This window comes from Hirundo rustica, chromosome 3, assembly GCF_015227805.2.
Source record: "Hirundo rustica isolate bHirRus1 chromosome 3, bHirRus1.pri.v3, whole genome shotgun sequence".
NCBI lineage: Eukaryota > Metazoa > Chordata > Aves > Passeriformes > Hirundinidae > Hirundo > Hirundo rustica.
This window is the reverse complement of record NC_053452.1, coordinates 21973022-21988543: the sequence shown is the minus strand read 5'-3', so window position 1 is coordinate 21988543 and position 15522 is coordinate 21973022. Positions and strand designations below refer to the sequence as shown.

General features: G+C 36.8%; 1 protein-coding gene across 1 annotated transcript in view; it reads right to left on the bottom strand.

Moving 5' to 3' along the window:
- Positions 1-15522, bottom strand: part of USH2A (usherin) — a 391984-nt gene that overhangs the window by 99383 nt on the left and 277079 nt on the right. Inside the window, exons 44-48 of the mRNA XM_040059986.2 lie at positions 14856-15019; positions 12665-12874; positions 11058-11260; positions 8995-9107; positions 2489-2687 (exon numbers count right to left, since the gene is read on the bottom strand). Coding sequence (XP_039915920.1) covers positions 2489-2687; positions 8995-9107; positions 11058-11260; positions 12665-12874; positions 14856-15019 — 889 coding nt within the window. The remainder of the gene's footprint in view (positions 1-2488; positions 2688-8994; positions 9108-11057; positions 11261-12664; positions 12875-14855; positions 15020-15522) is intronic.

The following is a 15522-nucleotide window of genomic DNA, read 5'->3' as shown; positions in this document are numbered from 1 at the left end:
ACAATTAATGTGTGGTGAATAGCTCAGGTTGGATGGGACTTTGAGCAGCCTGGTCTAGTGGAAGGTGTGCCTGCCCATTGCAGGGGGCTGGAATGAGATGGTCTTTAAAGTCCCTTCCAACCCAAACCATTCTGTGATTCTCTGAAGTGCAGCTGGGACTTGGATAAGAGGCTTTTGAAACAAGTGTACATTGGTCAGTGTTGCCTTTCACTTCTGTCTAGCAGACTGTCAAATCTAAGGACCACAAACACCAGCATAAAGTCTGACAGTGAGTTCTACAAAAATATGAGAGAGGGCTGTCACTTCTTATATTGTCCCTGTCACAGACTTCAGTTTAAAAGGTACAAAAGGCACCAAGAGCTCTGTAGATGTCTCTTACAGATATTTTGGATGGCTAGTGTGGATACATGTAGCAAACCAGACAAAAAACTGGGAGGGAAATTTTAATCAATTCACCCACAAAAATTACCTCCCTGTCATTTTATGTATGAGTGTTTCAGTTTCCTGTGGACCTTCCAGTCATTTGTTACATATCCATTACTTAACAAATAGCACCCACTCTAACCACAGTCTCAGAGAATACAGAGAGACCATTAGAACAACATAATGCAAAATTAATTAGAAAAAATTAGGAAGCCAGGAAGCTATAAAAATAAATGAACACTCTCCAATCTCAAAGTTACCATAAATGTATTAAGTCTGAAAAAATGAAAATGAAGAGGAAAACTTCTAAAACTAATTTAATACAAATTTAATTCATGCACATGCCAAAATGTAGTAAAAGTATACCGTGCCAAAAACCTGAAAAAAAAAAATTACCTTTTAGGAAAAAGGGCTGCCCATAATCCTCTTGCAAGATTTCAGAAATACTTATATTTAATATCGTATTGCTTTCAAGGGAATTCAAAAGCTAAAGCCATGTTGGCTGGAATAATTTATATTTTGATTTGAACCCCTCAAATAACTCACTCCCTTAATTACTGTCTTGTCTGACAGGGAATCTTGTGAATACATATTGTTTGCTTTAGTCACAGAACATGTGATGATGTCTTTGACAAATAGAGACACTATTTCATGGCATTAAATCTTACTTTCAAACTAAGAGTTTTCTACCTCATTTGTCAATAAAAAGCATTACAGACTCCTGTTATGCTATTGATCCTACTCCTAAACAGGAACTCATATGAAGATTAACCTGAAAATAGCCATAATTTAAAGATGCCTCCAACAAATCACGACAGATCTCATTCAGAGTTGCTCATCATTGTCATGTAACAGTTACCCACTTGTAGCTGAATCTAAATAGATTTTCTCTACTGAAAAATCATCTCATTAAGCATTTAGCCAAGGAAAAATATAAGGGGTGGCGGGGGGGGAAACGACACTGACACCAGCAAGCCATGTTAATAGCCACAATTTGCCATGCAGGATTTGAGGAATGAGACCCCACACAGAGAGAAGTTTTATAGATTTGATAGCATTTTTCAAATTCTGCATACACCTAGAAGTCTCCTGTGGCCTTTAAGTGGTCAAGTGCAATGACTTTATGCTAAAGGAGCCATAGAGTTACCATGTATGTACAGCACGGTTGTCCTGTCCCAGGTACAAAATCCACCACTTTCCCTTGCTAAACTTCATAAGGCTGGGGGTTGCCCATCACACTTAATTTGCTGAAGCTTCTCTGCAAGGCCTCTCTGCCTTTGAAAGAGTCAACAGCTCCTCCCAGTTTGGTGCCAATTGTCCCAAGTAGGATGCAAAAATACATACTGAGATCTATGTGTATCCACCATTTAATTTGTCACTATGGGACTGTGTCAGTGGATTCAAGATCTGACACTCCTCAAATTTCATTACCCATGGCTTGTGTGATTTACCTGGGAACTCCTATATAGCCTGAATTCTTGGGATGAGCATTTGCACTATACACATGAAGCAAAGCTTTCTGAAGGGAAGAAACTTCAGAAGTGTAATGTTGTGAAGTGAGGTGCTCCTTGTAGTGATTGAGAAACTAATGTCCCCACCCAGACCTACAACATATTTGAAGGGTTTTTGAAACATGGCTTCTGGCGTAGTTTCCTGTGCAAAGAATTTAATTCACGTGTGTTTAAATGATTTCTACCCTTAACCAGCGTGTTATAAATGAAAAGAATTTGGAGATTCACTTCAACACTGCACCAAACCAAAGCATTAATGAACACATTCATGAATGTTTACCAATTCATTTCTCCTAAAAGGAAAAGTAAGGTCAACAAACAAAGACTTAGAATCATTTGTCATCAGCTGACTCACACACAGATATCCTTATATGAGCTCAAACATCCATAGCTGATCCTAAAGCGTTTCGAGATACCTATCAGAGCCTCAATTTTAAAGTATTAAAAGAAGCAGAATGTTCCACTTCCTTTTCTCTGATAGCTAAAGGTTTGGTTTACACTCCTCTTCCTAAAACTATTGTTTTCATTATATATGTAACATAATATAGAAGTACCTCCGACTCTGGATGATAACACACTTCTCCACAGATATTTTCATCCTTTTTACATTCTAATGAGATGCACATTCTATTACTTTTGCTGCTCCTTGGAGTTTTCAATGAAATACACTTCTGCCATGCTTTACGTAGGAGTTCATATCCCAGGATAATGCCATTTGGTTGTCCTGGCGATGCCCAGTTGATTTGAAGAGATCTGCAGTAAGAAAATCAACATCTGTTCAACTTTTGGATGTATTTATGCCTCTATAGCTACATACATTAAATTATTATCATATAGTAGCTCCTTTTTACACTAGTTCACATGGAGTGAATAATTCTGAAGTTTCTAAAGTGTTTTTCTGGATGACAAATTCCACAGATGCTTCAATAACCAAAGGTCTAAAAGTTTTTAAAAAGTGTCAATATGTGCTAATACTCCATGAAAAAAAATCACTATACCATCAAAGTCCTTAAAAGTTACTGTTTCAACATCTCATTCCCACTTCTGGAAACTAATGTTTAATAAATTATCTAGAATTTTACTCTTTTTCCTTTCCCTCTGTGTCTTTGTCAGTGCAGCTTACTCACATTGTGCTCAGCCATCACTTAAAACAGGCTTTTCCTTATCTCACCTTTTCCTTGCTTTAAAAAAAAAAAAAAAAAAAAAAAAAAAAAGAAAGAAAAAAAAAAAGACGTTGCTTTTGTTGCTTTGAGATGTATTTGAGATATATTCTTCAGTGTAGAATTAAAACTCATTACAGCATCAGTAAGCACTAGTTCCCTTCAGTACTTAAATATTTTCATTGACATAAAATTTAAATTTAAAAAATGGAAGTATTTATCACGACTAAAACTCAAGACTTCTGATGGAGTGCAAAAGTATCACTGCAGCAGCCTACAAAGACTGTCTGTAAAACAAAATCCTGTAGCTGATTTCGGGTGTGATATCAGACCATCATCAGTCTAAGGAAGAAAATTTCTTAAAGGATATTAAATCATGCTCAGCTCTAGCATGCCTAGCACTACTATAAATGTGTAGATATTTCCTCAAAAAACTCACTTAGTACCATGATAAATTACAGACAAAAAGAAAAGGGACATTTGAAACAAAAATACAATTTTTTTCACTGATATTTCAAATGAACGCCTCATTTCTTGTATAGTCACTGTGGAGTCTTGCATAAGACACAAACTCCTTTCACTGTGACTCTTTGAGGAGAGAGAAGGAGATCCCAGCACTACATACAGATCAATAGGAGTGGCAACACTGTATAGTTAGGCTCCAAGTACCTCTTTTTAAGCTCCATGTCCCAATTACACAGTCATTGTCAGAATGCCAGTGACATCAGAAATTAGCATTAATCTAAAGTGAAAATGCTACAGTGAAACAGCAGCTGCTGAGATAAACTTTGACATCTTAACACAATAAAAATAAGGGAACTATTATTTCACTTCCTTGAGGTATAAACAGACGAACACTGCATATACACCCTGCAATAAGCCTTTGCAGAACAGGAATTAATGTCACCTATGAGGGAGTAAATTCGTAGGTGGCTTGTACACTTGCCATTATCATTCCAAGGTCTTCATCTGAATGGTAGACTTAATTCCATCCATTGCTATTTTGTATTCTCTACCTATTCTACCACATACACATGAACTCAAATGCACTCATCCACATTTAAATAATGTTACACTTAAAAACAGAAAAGCAGGAAAGTACACTGTACAAACTTAAGGAAAAAACAGTAAAAAGAAAAGGAAAAGAAGGGCAGTACTTTAACCTTTATAAATGCCATTGTAACTCTCTCCTCGTCTTTGCACAGAATAGATCACAAGAGAAAAGAAGGCATTACCAATCACATTTTTGAATGATCTGCTTTCTGCAAGTTTCATTCAGACCCTCACGAGCACATTTTCAGCATATTGTACCAATTTTTGCAGTTTTTCAAGTCATATTTCTCTCTAATATAATTTAAAATTAGGCCTAAGAATTAACACAACAATTTAAACATTTCTCTTTTTCTGCAGAGCTCAGTGTGTATTTCCTTCCTTTAACAAGCAATCACTTTATTATTATTTGATAGATACACATTTGGGGTGGATGTAACCTGAAATAAAGAAAAACTGCAGCTGAACAAGGAAATTGCGTGGAATGGGAATTCACTGACCAGTGCCAATGAAGTAAAGCTGAGTATGACCTTCCAGAACAGGCTCATAGACAAGCAGACTCTTTCACAATTTTATGGGTGTTTCACTTGTGTCTACATCTTCTGATGTTTACCACTCATGGCAAATCGTGGCAACGCAGCAAGAGCAGCGCACAGCTCAGTTTAAAAAAGAACAGCAGGGTTTTCATGGTACTGCAGAGACTTTTTGACATGCCCCATCTGAAGGCTGAGCTGAAAACCTTCTTGAGCAGGTGCAGATTTAATGGGACACACTGGGTGCTTTAGTGTGCCGGCAGCTGTGTCATGTGTGGAGCATCTGATACAGCTGCAGGGGCACGGGGACAGAGCCTGCCTGTCCTCTCCTTCCATCCAGTCATTCCCTGGAGAATACACTGGAGTCGTGTCTGTCCTGGGAAGTGCCCACAGCCTGACGTGCAGAAGCAGACGCACAAATTGTAGGCGTTGACAAAAAATGTGCAACACCTCACAGGCGGGGTATAATCCTTGTCTGCCCAGAGAACACTCCAAGTGTCTGCCATTTATGATTGCTCCCTAGGCTGGATGAGTCCCACTGCTGTCACTGAGGTGAAAATACTGAAGCAGGCAAGGCAGCCTAGCCAGAAACACAGAAACAATCTGCTTCAGAGTACAAGTCCATGAAAGCACTTTCAGGAGATAAAGAAGAATTTTAAACTGATCCATGGAGGAGTATTAGCTTTTTTGAAGGAGACCAAAGTGAAATAATTTGGCTCAAGAATGTAAAGACAATAATTTTTGATATTTCCAGGTAGACTTTTTTAAAACCCATGAAAAATAACAGTATTTTTTAATTTTGATAATGCTTCAGACATATTTTGATAGAACAGACTTTGTAAATAAACCTCTTGGGTTTGCCTGCTTCATCATCAGCTCCAAGAGACCATAAGGCAGAAAGGGATTTCTGATTTTTTTTTCACAATACAGCAGTAAAGGTTGAACAAAGAAGATCAAAGATGTATCAAGGCTTAACTTCAGAATCTTGACAATGAATGTTCCATTAGTCTGATCACATGCAAGAGTAAATTCAAAAAATCGAAGATTCTATGACTTTACTTTTTAAGACCTTGAAGTAAAACAAAACAAAACAAAACCAACAACAACAACAAAACAACGCAACAAAAAATCACAAGATGCACCTGACAGGCTTAACATAGGGAGCACTGTGATTATTAGTGACTAATGGATAAAATACTTCCCTCATCAGGAAATCACACACACTGAGCAACTGCCACAGCACTCTTGCACAGGAATGAAGTATCCGCTGTATGGTGGATGCAGGGCTGACATAATTAGAGACAGCAGTATGACACAGTCCAGACAGTCTGACAAATAGCATCACGCCTCTGTTGTTGCCACAAACCTCCTGGAGAAACCTTTCAGTGCTTCATGTTTCCCATTACTAGAGCAGGGAGAGCGATCAGGTGTCTTCTGGCTGTCTGACCATTTTCCCAGTATGGAAAACCAGACTCCCTGGTCTTTAGTTCTCAATACTCCCTTGCTGAAATCTGCATTACATTTTCTCATCTTCCCTTTGTCCAGCAATGAAACAAATTTAAAAACTTTTTAACATATCACAGCAGTTTGACACTTTCATATTTGATCTCCTTTAGAACCCATGAGCAAATACCATAATCCCAATAATTTGTTGCTATGTTTTATCCATTTTTTCCTAAAATCTTTTTCATTAGCATGTTGATTTAAAATAATTCCTTCTCCTCCTCATTCACCCACAAACAACAACAGATACAGAAACCTTCCAAAGTCCCATGAACACCAAGCCAAGGAATTCACCCAGCTTTTCTTCCATGGCCCTATCTTCTTTGAGCTTTCCCTGACACTGTGACCAGGGTTTCTGGTTCCCCCCAAGATGCTTAAAGAGCTTCCTCTTCATGAAGGACTTTCCCTAGATTAGGCTATGGTGTTTTCTGAGCCATCAGACTTTGAATTAATCACACAACGGAATTGCTGTACTACAAGGAAAAAGTGAAAGAAGAGTGTTTTAAAATGGAATGAACTATTTTCCAACACACCATGAGATTTAAATCCACTACCCAAACTTTCAGTCAGTATCCACACGCATCCAGTACTCAAAGAACTTTCTCAACTGTGCAGTAAAATACAATACTTGTCTACAGAGTGAGACCCTGAGGTCCTAATTAAGAACAAAACAAACCAAAAGCGTACCTGATTTCAGTGGCATTCATTTCTACTTAAACATGGTCAATGCAACCTCTCCTCCAAAAAAACCCTAAATAGAGGCAAGAAACATAACAAAGCAGAACTTGTCTTAGGACTTCAGGATTGGGTCCCACACTGTTTTCTATTTGAAGTCTGGCATTATAAAATAATTATATCAGGACTGCGACCTTTTGTGCCAAGTTTCAGCCTGAAGCTGAGTTATTAAGTGTAAGGGGTAGAAAAGTAAGGTATTAATAATGGCTCTGGTGGTATAACCTTCATTAGAACAGTGTGGATGGAGCTGCTATCAGAAAGACTTCTAAGCTGGTGTGTGAAATTATAATTTCTGTCATGTAGCACCTTGAGGCAAATTTTAAAACAATTATTTGTGAATGCTACAAAGACATTATCCTACAGCAGTCTCATCAATAATACAGCCCCCCAAACTGATTCAGAAGAGGGGAAAACGCCATGATTCCAATTAAAGACAATAAACTGCACAGGCTTTATTATATCTCAGGTATCCCAGAGGCCTATACTCTAGAAATGCCTTTTTCCGCTCTCTGATGACAAATATGTATTAAAATGTCCTCTTGTTCACACAAACTGGATTTTTTTTTTGTGCCCAAGCTTTTCCTTTTATGAAGAATAAACAAGCAAAATTCATATTCAGCCCAGCACCTGCCAAGGCTGTCAGCTGTAGTGTTTGTCATATTTCAATCAAAGCTGAAGCCAGCCAGTCATTTTTATACTGCACAATCCCTACATACTCGAGGACCAGAATTAATGAATTAGCTATTGATTAAATTCCACTCTAGCAAATCCACCGTGGCAAATAAATGAACTACCCGGGGCACATGTAGGCCACGGCCAGACATGTCCGGGCAATCGATCAGTAGTTAGTATTCTTTTGGGATATAAGAACAGCTGATGATAATATGACATGTAGGAAAAGGCAATGTAGGAACAGAGTCTGTTTCTGGCTGAGCAGACTATAAAGTAGGGAGGCATTTTTGATCCTTTTGCATTCACGTGTTATGACATATTTAGTCTATATATAATAGCAGAAACATGCAAAAATGTTTGCAGTACAGACAAGTACGGACAATACAGACAAAGGCATACATAAGTTAAAGCCAAGGGCAAAAGACAAGATCCTGAACTAAGTTCTTATCATCAAACAAGCTTTGACTATATCTATATGTGTGACAGAAAAATAGCAAGCTTAATTTCACCCTTATACAGACACAAATGCTCAATTCAAGCAAAATATACAAATAGCAAACAGGAAGCCAAAGTCCATAAGAGACGGGAGAAACAACTCCATTCCGCTGGCCGTTTCTGAAGGCTCAGATGTTCGATGCTAGTTATTTACAAAAGATTTCTTTTTTCTTTTGATGAAAGAAACACTGCTAATGAGCATACTCCGCCAGAAGTGGAAAATCACAGGAATAATAAAGCAAACACAGGAGGTTAACTGCTTTACTGTTGGTGTAATTCTGAAATATGGGTTCACAAGTTGTGTTTTACTTTGTCTTCTCCCAAGGAATCATTGTATAAGTTACTACTTGGCTGCTTCTGAGGACTGCAAATTAGATGCTCTGTTTATAATCAAGAAGTTTGCCCATGCCTGTGGATGTAGTGGATAGGTAGATTGCAAAGAGTGAGTGGTTCAAGGAGACATAGATATGCACGCCTTTCCAGATAGCTTACTAATTCTTACTGCTGTGATAGGTGACTTTTTTTTTTACCCAGAATTATTCTAAGTTTCCATTATCAGCATCGCATTGCTCCCTGAACATTAATCTTCCTCCTCTTAACTGACAGCACAATGTGATAATTTTCATTCCACTATACTTCTTCTCTTAACTATTTCCACTTATGCCTTATTTATTATCACAGCACAGTGATATCCAAATGGGTATGTACAATCAACCAAGGGTGAGGTTTCTTTGATTGATCTTTTGGTGAAAAACTCCAAGACCAAAGATAACAACCACTAAAACTGTTTTCAAAGTGTATACTGAATTCTTTCATGCACCTTATTCAATTTTGAGAAGGGAACTTTACATTCTGCTCCCCATTCTGGCTACGAATCTCCCTGAAACATGAAAGCCACCTATAGCACAGTACCTTGAGCCAATTATGTGAATAATGGGTGCTGACAGCTGCTTTGGCTCGTCTTCCACAGTGGTGATCTGGGTCCCATTGCTCCTCACGCAGGCGTACACCGTGCAGGCTTCAATCTGATGGAGAGGAACACGAGGTTCACATACTCAGCTGCAGAAATTTTTCAGCTCTGCTACTTGTTTAGACTTTCTCTTTACCTGAGATATAATTCTTTTCTATTTAACAGATTCTATACAACCAGGAAAATACTGCAGCTTTGAGATAAGTATATCTGCCAGAGATATACTGCACTGTATCACATTTTCCCATATCATTTTCAAAAAGAGGGTACATGCGGCCCTCTGGCACTAATTGCTGTTTTCTATTAAATTATCACCAAAAGAGTTGCAGTGAACTTGTTTCTCTGCACGTATATGTAGACACCGGTACTGAAATACTGAAAAAAATGTGCTTTCATTTGAGGCTTTGAGTTAAGGTTTCTATTCCTATTATATATTCTTACATAAAAATAAATATTATTTTTCCTTAGTGTTTCCCAGTCCTTCATGTCTATTTTGTAAATTAAAAGTGAGAAATACAAATAGAAATCATACCATTTTTTATGAAAAAATGTCACAGAAAAAAAATTCTTATTCCTTCAGTACTTGGGATAAAACTAAGAGGAGAAAAAGCAAAATGGGAAGTGAAAAATTGTAACATTGTTTCTATATTGTCAACAGAGAAGTTACTCCAACTAAAAAAAATTAATGAAAATGAAAAATAATGCAGTAAGATTACTAGTGAGACACACGTGCATCCAGGATAATATTGTTTCCAGGAAAAGAAGAAAAAGTATCAAAAGGAAAAAAAAATAAGGGCACCTTACTTTGGTTTTACCTGTCACATGGATGCAAATATAAATACTAGCACAGCAGAAGAGAAGAATAATTAACATCTCAAGCAACAGAAGGTGGCCATGGCAAATTAATATAGAGAGTCTATAAGTGAGGCAGTACACTGAATTTGCATTGTTATTGAGAAAAGACAAATGTGTTTCCGAGTGGCATTCAGAAAGTCATATGTGTATTCATGGATGGAGGTTTGCTGCTTCAGAGGGGCTGGAACATGGAAATCTGTTACAGTGTGCCTGTCTGTGGTATTTATTTATGGCATGGAGTAACTGGCTGCAAATTTTCAGAATGAAGTATACATGGTACTACTAAGTTTGTCTCATATATAATGATGTATAATAATATAAACCAAACCTTCATGAAATAGACAGGAATAGCTACAATTAAGTGTCAAAATCCATTTCTTGAAGAGATTAATACAAAGTCAGGATACAAAGATTTCTTTATTTTTTGTATTACTATGTTTCTGCCCACAGTATTTTGCCTCTCACTAGATATGTGACTAGAGAGGTGAAGAGAGAGAAAGGGAAAAGAAAAGAAAAGAAAAGAAAAGAAAAGAAAAGAAAAGAAAAGAAAAGAAAAGAAAAGAAAAGCAAAGAAAAGAAAAGAAAAGAAAAGAAAAGAAAAGAAAAGAAAAGAAAAGAAAAGAAAAGAAAAGAAAAGAAAAGAAAAGAAAAGAAAAGAAGTTGCATGTATTAAGACCACAGAATGTACTGTGATGATTTCAGAGATCAGCTCTGCTCAAAAGGATAACGAAAAAAAAAAAAAGATAATGGGGTGTCAAATGCAACATCATTATTTCACTGTACAGATATATCATGCATGCCTAATGTTTCTTAAACAATTGCAATTTTCTTTTAATGAGCAGGAGTAGAATCTTTGCCTCTTTGTAATATATGTTGGGGCTTTGTTAATGCTGAAGCACAGAACATCTAGGGGAAAGTAAACAGAGTTTGGATACTTTGAAAAGAGAGATAATGGAAATTTGTGATGGAAAGTGTACACAAACCAAAATAAGCTAAAAATAAATACATTTCTTGCATGGATATGCATTCAAGCATCAGGGCAAACATGTGTCCATGTGTGCAAAGAAATTTATATTTTTCTTGGAAATCTGAGTAGAAGTAAATAAGTAAAATTAAAGTATGTCACGTAACCCAGAAAATATGTTCTAACCTGTATATCGTACACGGTGAAGGGAGACAAATCTGCCAAAAGAAAGGATCCTGGCTCGCTCATTCCAGTCTTGTACTGCTGGTTATTTACATAGACAGAGTACCCTGTGACAACACCATTCGGGTTTGAAGGCGATGTCCAGATGACACGTACAGCTGTACTGTTGATGATGACAACCTCTGGAGGGAACATGCCCTCAGGCTCTAGAAATAAAGGAAGAAACTGAATAAACTCCAGCTGTCTCTGCAAAAGCACTTGTTTAACCAAATGCAGATTAGTATTTAGGTTCAGCAAAGGGTTCACTGCTTATCTGCTTTCCTCTGATGAAGTTATCACAGTCTGTAGTCTTCTGTAAATTGGCTTATTATACTCTCAGTTAGAAATCATGAGAGCTGATGGTAAAATGCTTTATACCAGCAGCACAGTGTCAATCATCAGTAGTATGTGGCCAATGAGATATGATGATAAATTACTCACCCATCTGCACTGCCAACATGCAAATATTATTTTTATGTCTCCCCAAACCTAATTCTTTAAAAAAAGAAAAGGGAAAAAAAAAAAAAAAGAAAAGAAAAAAAGAAAAAGAAGGGAGCATTTTGCTTTTAAAGTAAAACCTGAGACCAAAATACCTTATGCCTGATGGAACGTGACATTATCAGCCTTATAGATGAAGCAATATGCAATATTGCCATTATGTAAATGGTTTCAAATGTTGATTACTATAGGTAATGATGAAGTCTAACATTTATTTAAAAAAAAAAAAAAGAAAAAAAAAAAAGAAAAAAACCAACGCCTTCCATAGCGTTAAATTACATAATTATCTAAGCATGTCAGAAATAACCATGCAAAGGCCTACTTTTATCATAAGAACCCATCTTTACCAGTTGAAAAATTTCCCTTACCATCAATTCTATTTTATAAACAAAAGGTGCTGACCTTTGGCATGAGAAAGGAAATGGAATCCTCCCTTAAAGTGCTTTGCTAATGACCTGGAACACTTGCTTCCGAGGTAATGATATTATAATGTTTATAATGAGACTTTATAAAGCAAAAAGATTAGAAAGACCATTCTAAACACATTTCAGATGCACAATTTTTTTTAATCATTATTTTATCCTCAACCTCCACCCCCAGCTCTGCACTTGCCCACTGGCATAGAAATGACTCATTAAGAATTTTCTTAGAGGCTGAACTCGCACCCAGAGTTCTTAGTGACTCAGGAAAGGCCCTGCATACAACTGTCATGTCAAAAGCATGTCGCTTCACAGAGCAAATCTTTTAAAAAACCCATTAATTGTTTCTAAATTCCACCATTTATTGATATGAACTCAGTTCTAAACTTGGTGCACACAAACAGGAATATGCAGGAGAAGATGAGAACAAACTGGGTTAATATCTGCTATTAGAGCTTTTGCTTCTGTCTCAGTGGGACCGTTTATTGATCTACCACATGATGACAACCAGCACTTAAGCATTTTAACGTTTTAAACCTTTTTCCTTTTATGCCGGAAATTTTATAATGGAAGGATGACTGATCTCAACCCTAACAAAAATCAATCTATTTCATTCTCAGATTTTAAGCCAAGCTGTGTTCACTGCTAACCAACCTCCATCTGAGGTAGTCACATGCACAACTTCACTGTTGATGCTGTGGACTCCGTTAAAAACCTGAGAAAAAATCTGATACTCTGTGTTGGGCTGCAAATCATCTATGACTACAGAGGTTACATCAGCCTGGATCCTCAGTGATCTTGTCTCATCAGTAGAATTCAAGAAGAGGGTGTAGTAAACAACATCTCCTTGCAAATCCTGCAGTGCTAAGAAAAGAAAGGAAAAACCTTGAAACATCAGTGGGAAATTTTCAGTCAGCAAGTTTTTCATCAACATCTTTTGTGAAAAATAAACCAAATATTATTCAGACTCTCTTATTAAAAAAAAAAAAAAAAAAAAAAAAAAAGAAAAAAAAGAGGGAACGTTTCCATCAAGTGCCTCTAATATCCCCCTTTAATTTCCCCCTTTTAAGGAGTGATGCAGACTCCTCTCCCTAATTTGTCAATATAATTAATTGTTCATCATCCTATCCAGCACTGGAGAAAGCTTTTTTTCTCTAGACATTTCCAGGAAGACAATGGAATAAACAAATTAATAGGCAAAACCCACTGCAAGCAGTGGTGTGCAGGTCTTTTTGCTCCTTCCCTTCAAACAACAGAGCTGACTCCAATCATGTGTTATTCCTCTAGCCATGAATAAAGGACCTGTGCCTATGCCATAAATTCCAGTGACATTCAGCTTTTCCCAGATGGTATTTTGGCCATTCACAGTACAGTGAGAAGCTGTGTGTTATTGTTTCAGAACAAGCCATGAGCGCATCATCTACATGTAAATCTGTAATACACTCAGAAGCATTATACATACAGAGCAAAAACCCAAATCCTCACACTTCTTTCTAAAATGTATTTTACTCAGCACTAACTTCCCCAGAGAAAAAAACCAGAAAAAACAGAACAATTTTCTGGCTACACAGTGAAGGATATCCACTGGTCTGAGCTGACGGATAAACATAGATTCCATTTCAGTGATTCAGATGTCATCTGTTATCTTATCTGTCCTTTGTCAAACAGTTTAAGTTCAGATCTGACTAAATACAACTGCTTTTCCACTAGGCATCAAGATGAAAACTGTAACTATGACGAAAACTGTAAGCACTAACACAAAACTCTTGAATTGACACACTGTACTACTGAACAGGACTCAGCTCACTGGGACAGAGCACTGAAAAAAGCCAAAAGCATATTTTCAGACTTAATAATACGTGGGTTTGTCATCCAGACTCTTAATCAAGAATGATACAATATTTTTAAGTGGTACTGATACCAGGCTGAAATCCTTAGAATACTTTCATTAGGGAAAGATGGTGAGGCAACTTACATTGAGAGCTCCCAAGTTCCCAAAGAAAACAAAAAGCTAACTTGAAAACTCATATTATGAAAAAGAATGAAACACTGACATACAAAATAGTTAATACGGTTATTTGCAACATAAGAAGTAATAAAATATGATAAGGTTTTCAAATAATGAATAACCTTGTCTTGGTGTTTAACTTCTATATTCACAAACATATACAGAGGAAATTTCTAAGATATGAATGAAAATAAAACCAGATTGCATTACCTACATCTAGAAGGTCAGGGGTTTAGATTACTAAGGTAATGAAACTTCAGTGAGCTGCTTCAGATCTATTACATTTGTCAGTTTTTATAAGCACACTTACTTCAGGCATGCAATTATAAAATAAAAAGACTACATTTGCTGCAATTCAGCACCCAGTCCTTAAAATATCATTTGCATTTAAGTCCTGAAGAAATTCCCCACTGCTGTATTAACAAACCAACTAGAGAAATTGGCTAAATTCATTTTAAGGAGAAGAGCATAATGAAAGAGAAAGGGAATCTTCTCATCGTGAAAGAATGCAGATGTAAATTTTTATATAAATGGATGAAATAGGCCACAAAGACAACAGGATTTTGTGTAGTACTGCTTTATACATGTCTCAAGAGTTTGCATTAACTATTTCTTCATTTTCACTATTCTCATTCTGCAGAAAGAGCATATAATAAATACGGGCGAGACTGAGAAAGAGCAAAACGTGCACATTTCCCCCTATTTCTTTCCTCTCCTTCCAAGGACATTTAGGTATAATATAAATCAAGGCAAGGTCTGTGTTTCCTCTGAGAGCAAGGCAGGTTAGTGATGGCAGGTTAACATCTAGTTACTGGAATAAATACTAAGCCCACTTACTTGGTTTTGACCATTCCACTTCTACGGCAGTGTGATTAACAGCACGTGCAAGGAGGACACTTCCTTTCTCTGGTAATCCTGCTAATGTAGTGGCTATCACTTCTTCACTTGATGTATAGCCCACCTCGTTGTGCACTATGAGCTTGTACTCGTATGTTGTGTACCTAAGACATTTTAAAAATAATTAAATGGAATGAAAAATGCAGACATAGAAAATATTTACTGTAAACCTTCTGCTTGTGCCAAAGTTTCGTTGTTTTTTTCTCCCCCTGCACAAAAATTCATCTGTACGGGATGCACCAATGAAGACTTCATAAGAGGCATCTATTTTGTGGAAATTATTCATCACAATTAACATGGTAACAAAAATAAAACACATTATTTCACTTCTTCATAGTTGTAGCTTCTGAGGTGTTGAGAGATTATAGTTCAATTCAATATGTAATTAGAGTGGTGGCAACCTGCCAAAATTTGGATCAGAATTTAATCAAATGAGGCTTTTTTCCTCTTTTGGGAAACCCATTGATTTTAACTTGCAGAGTCTCATTTGTAAAAGGGATTCACCACACAGTCAGACTCTTCTACTACAAAAAACATCCCAAAAAAGGCATCTAGGAGTTCAAACTCATTTAATAAAGTAATTTTCCTCAGAACTGTGCATATTCCA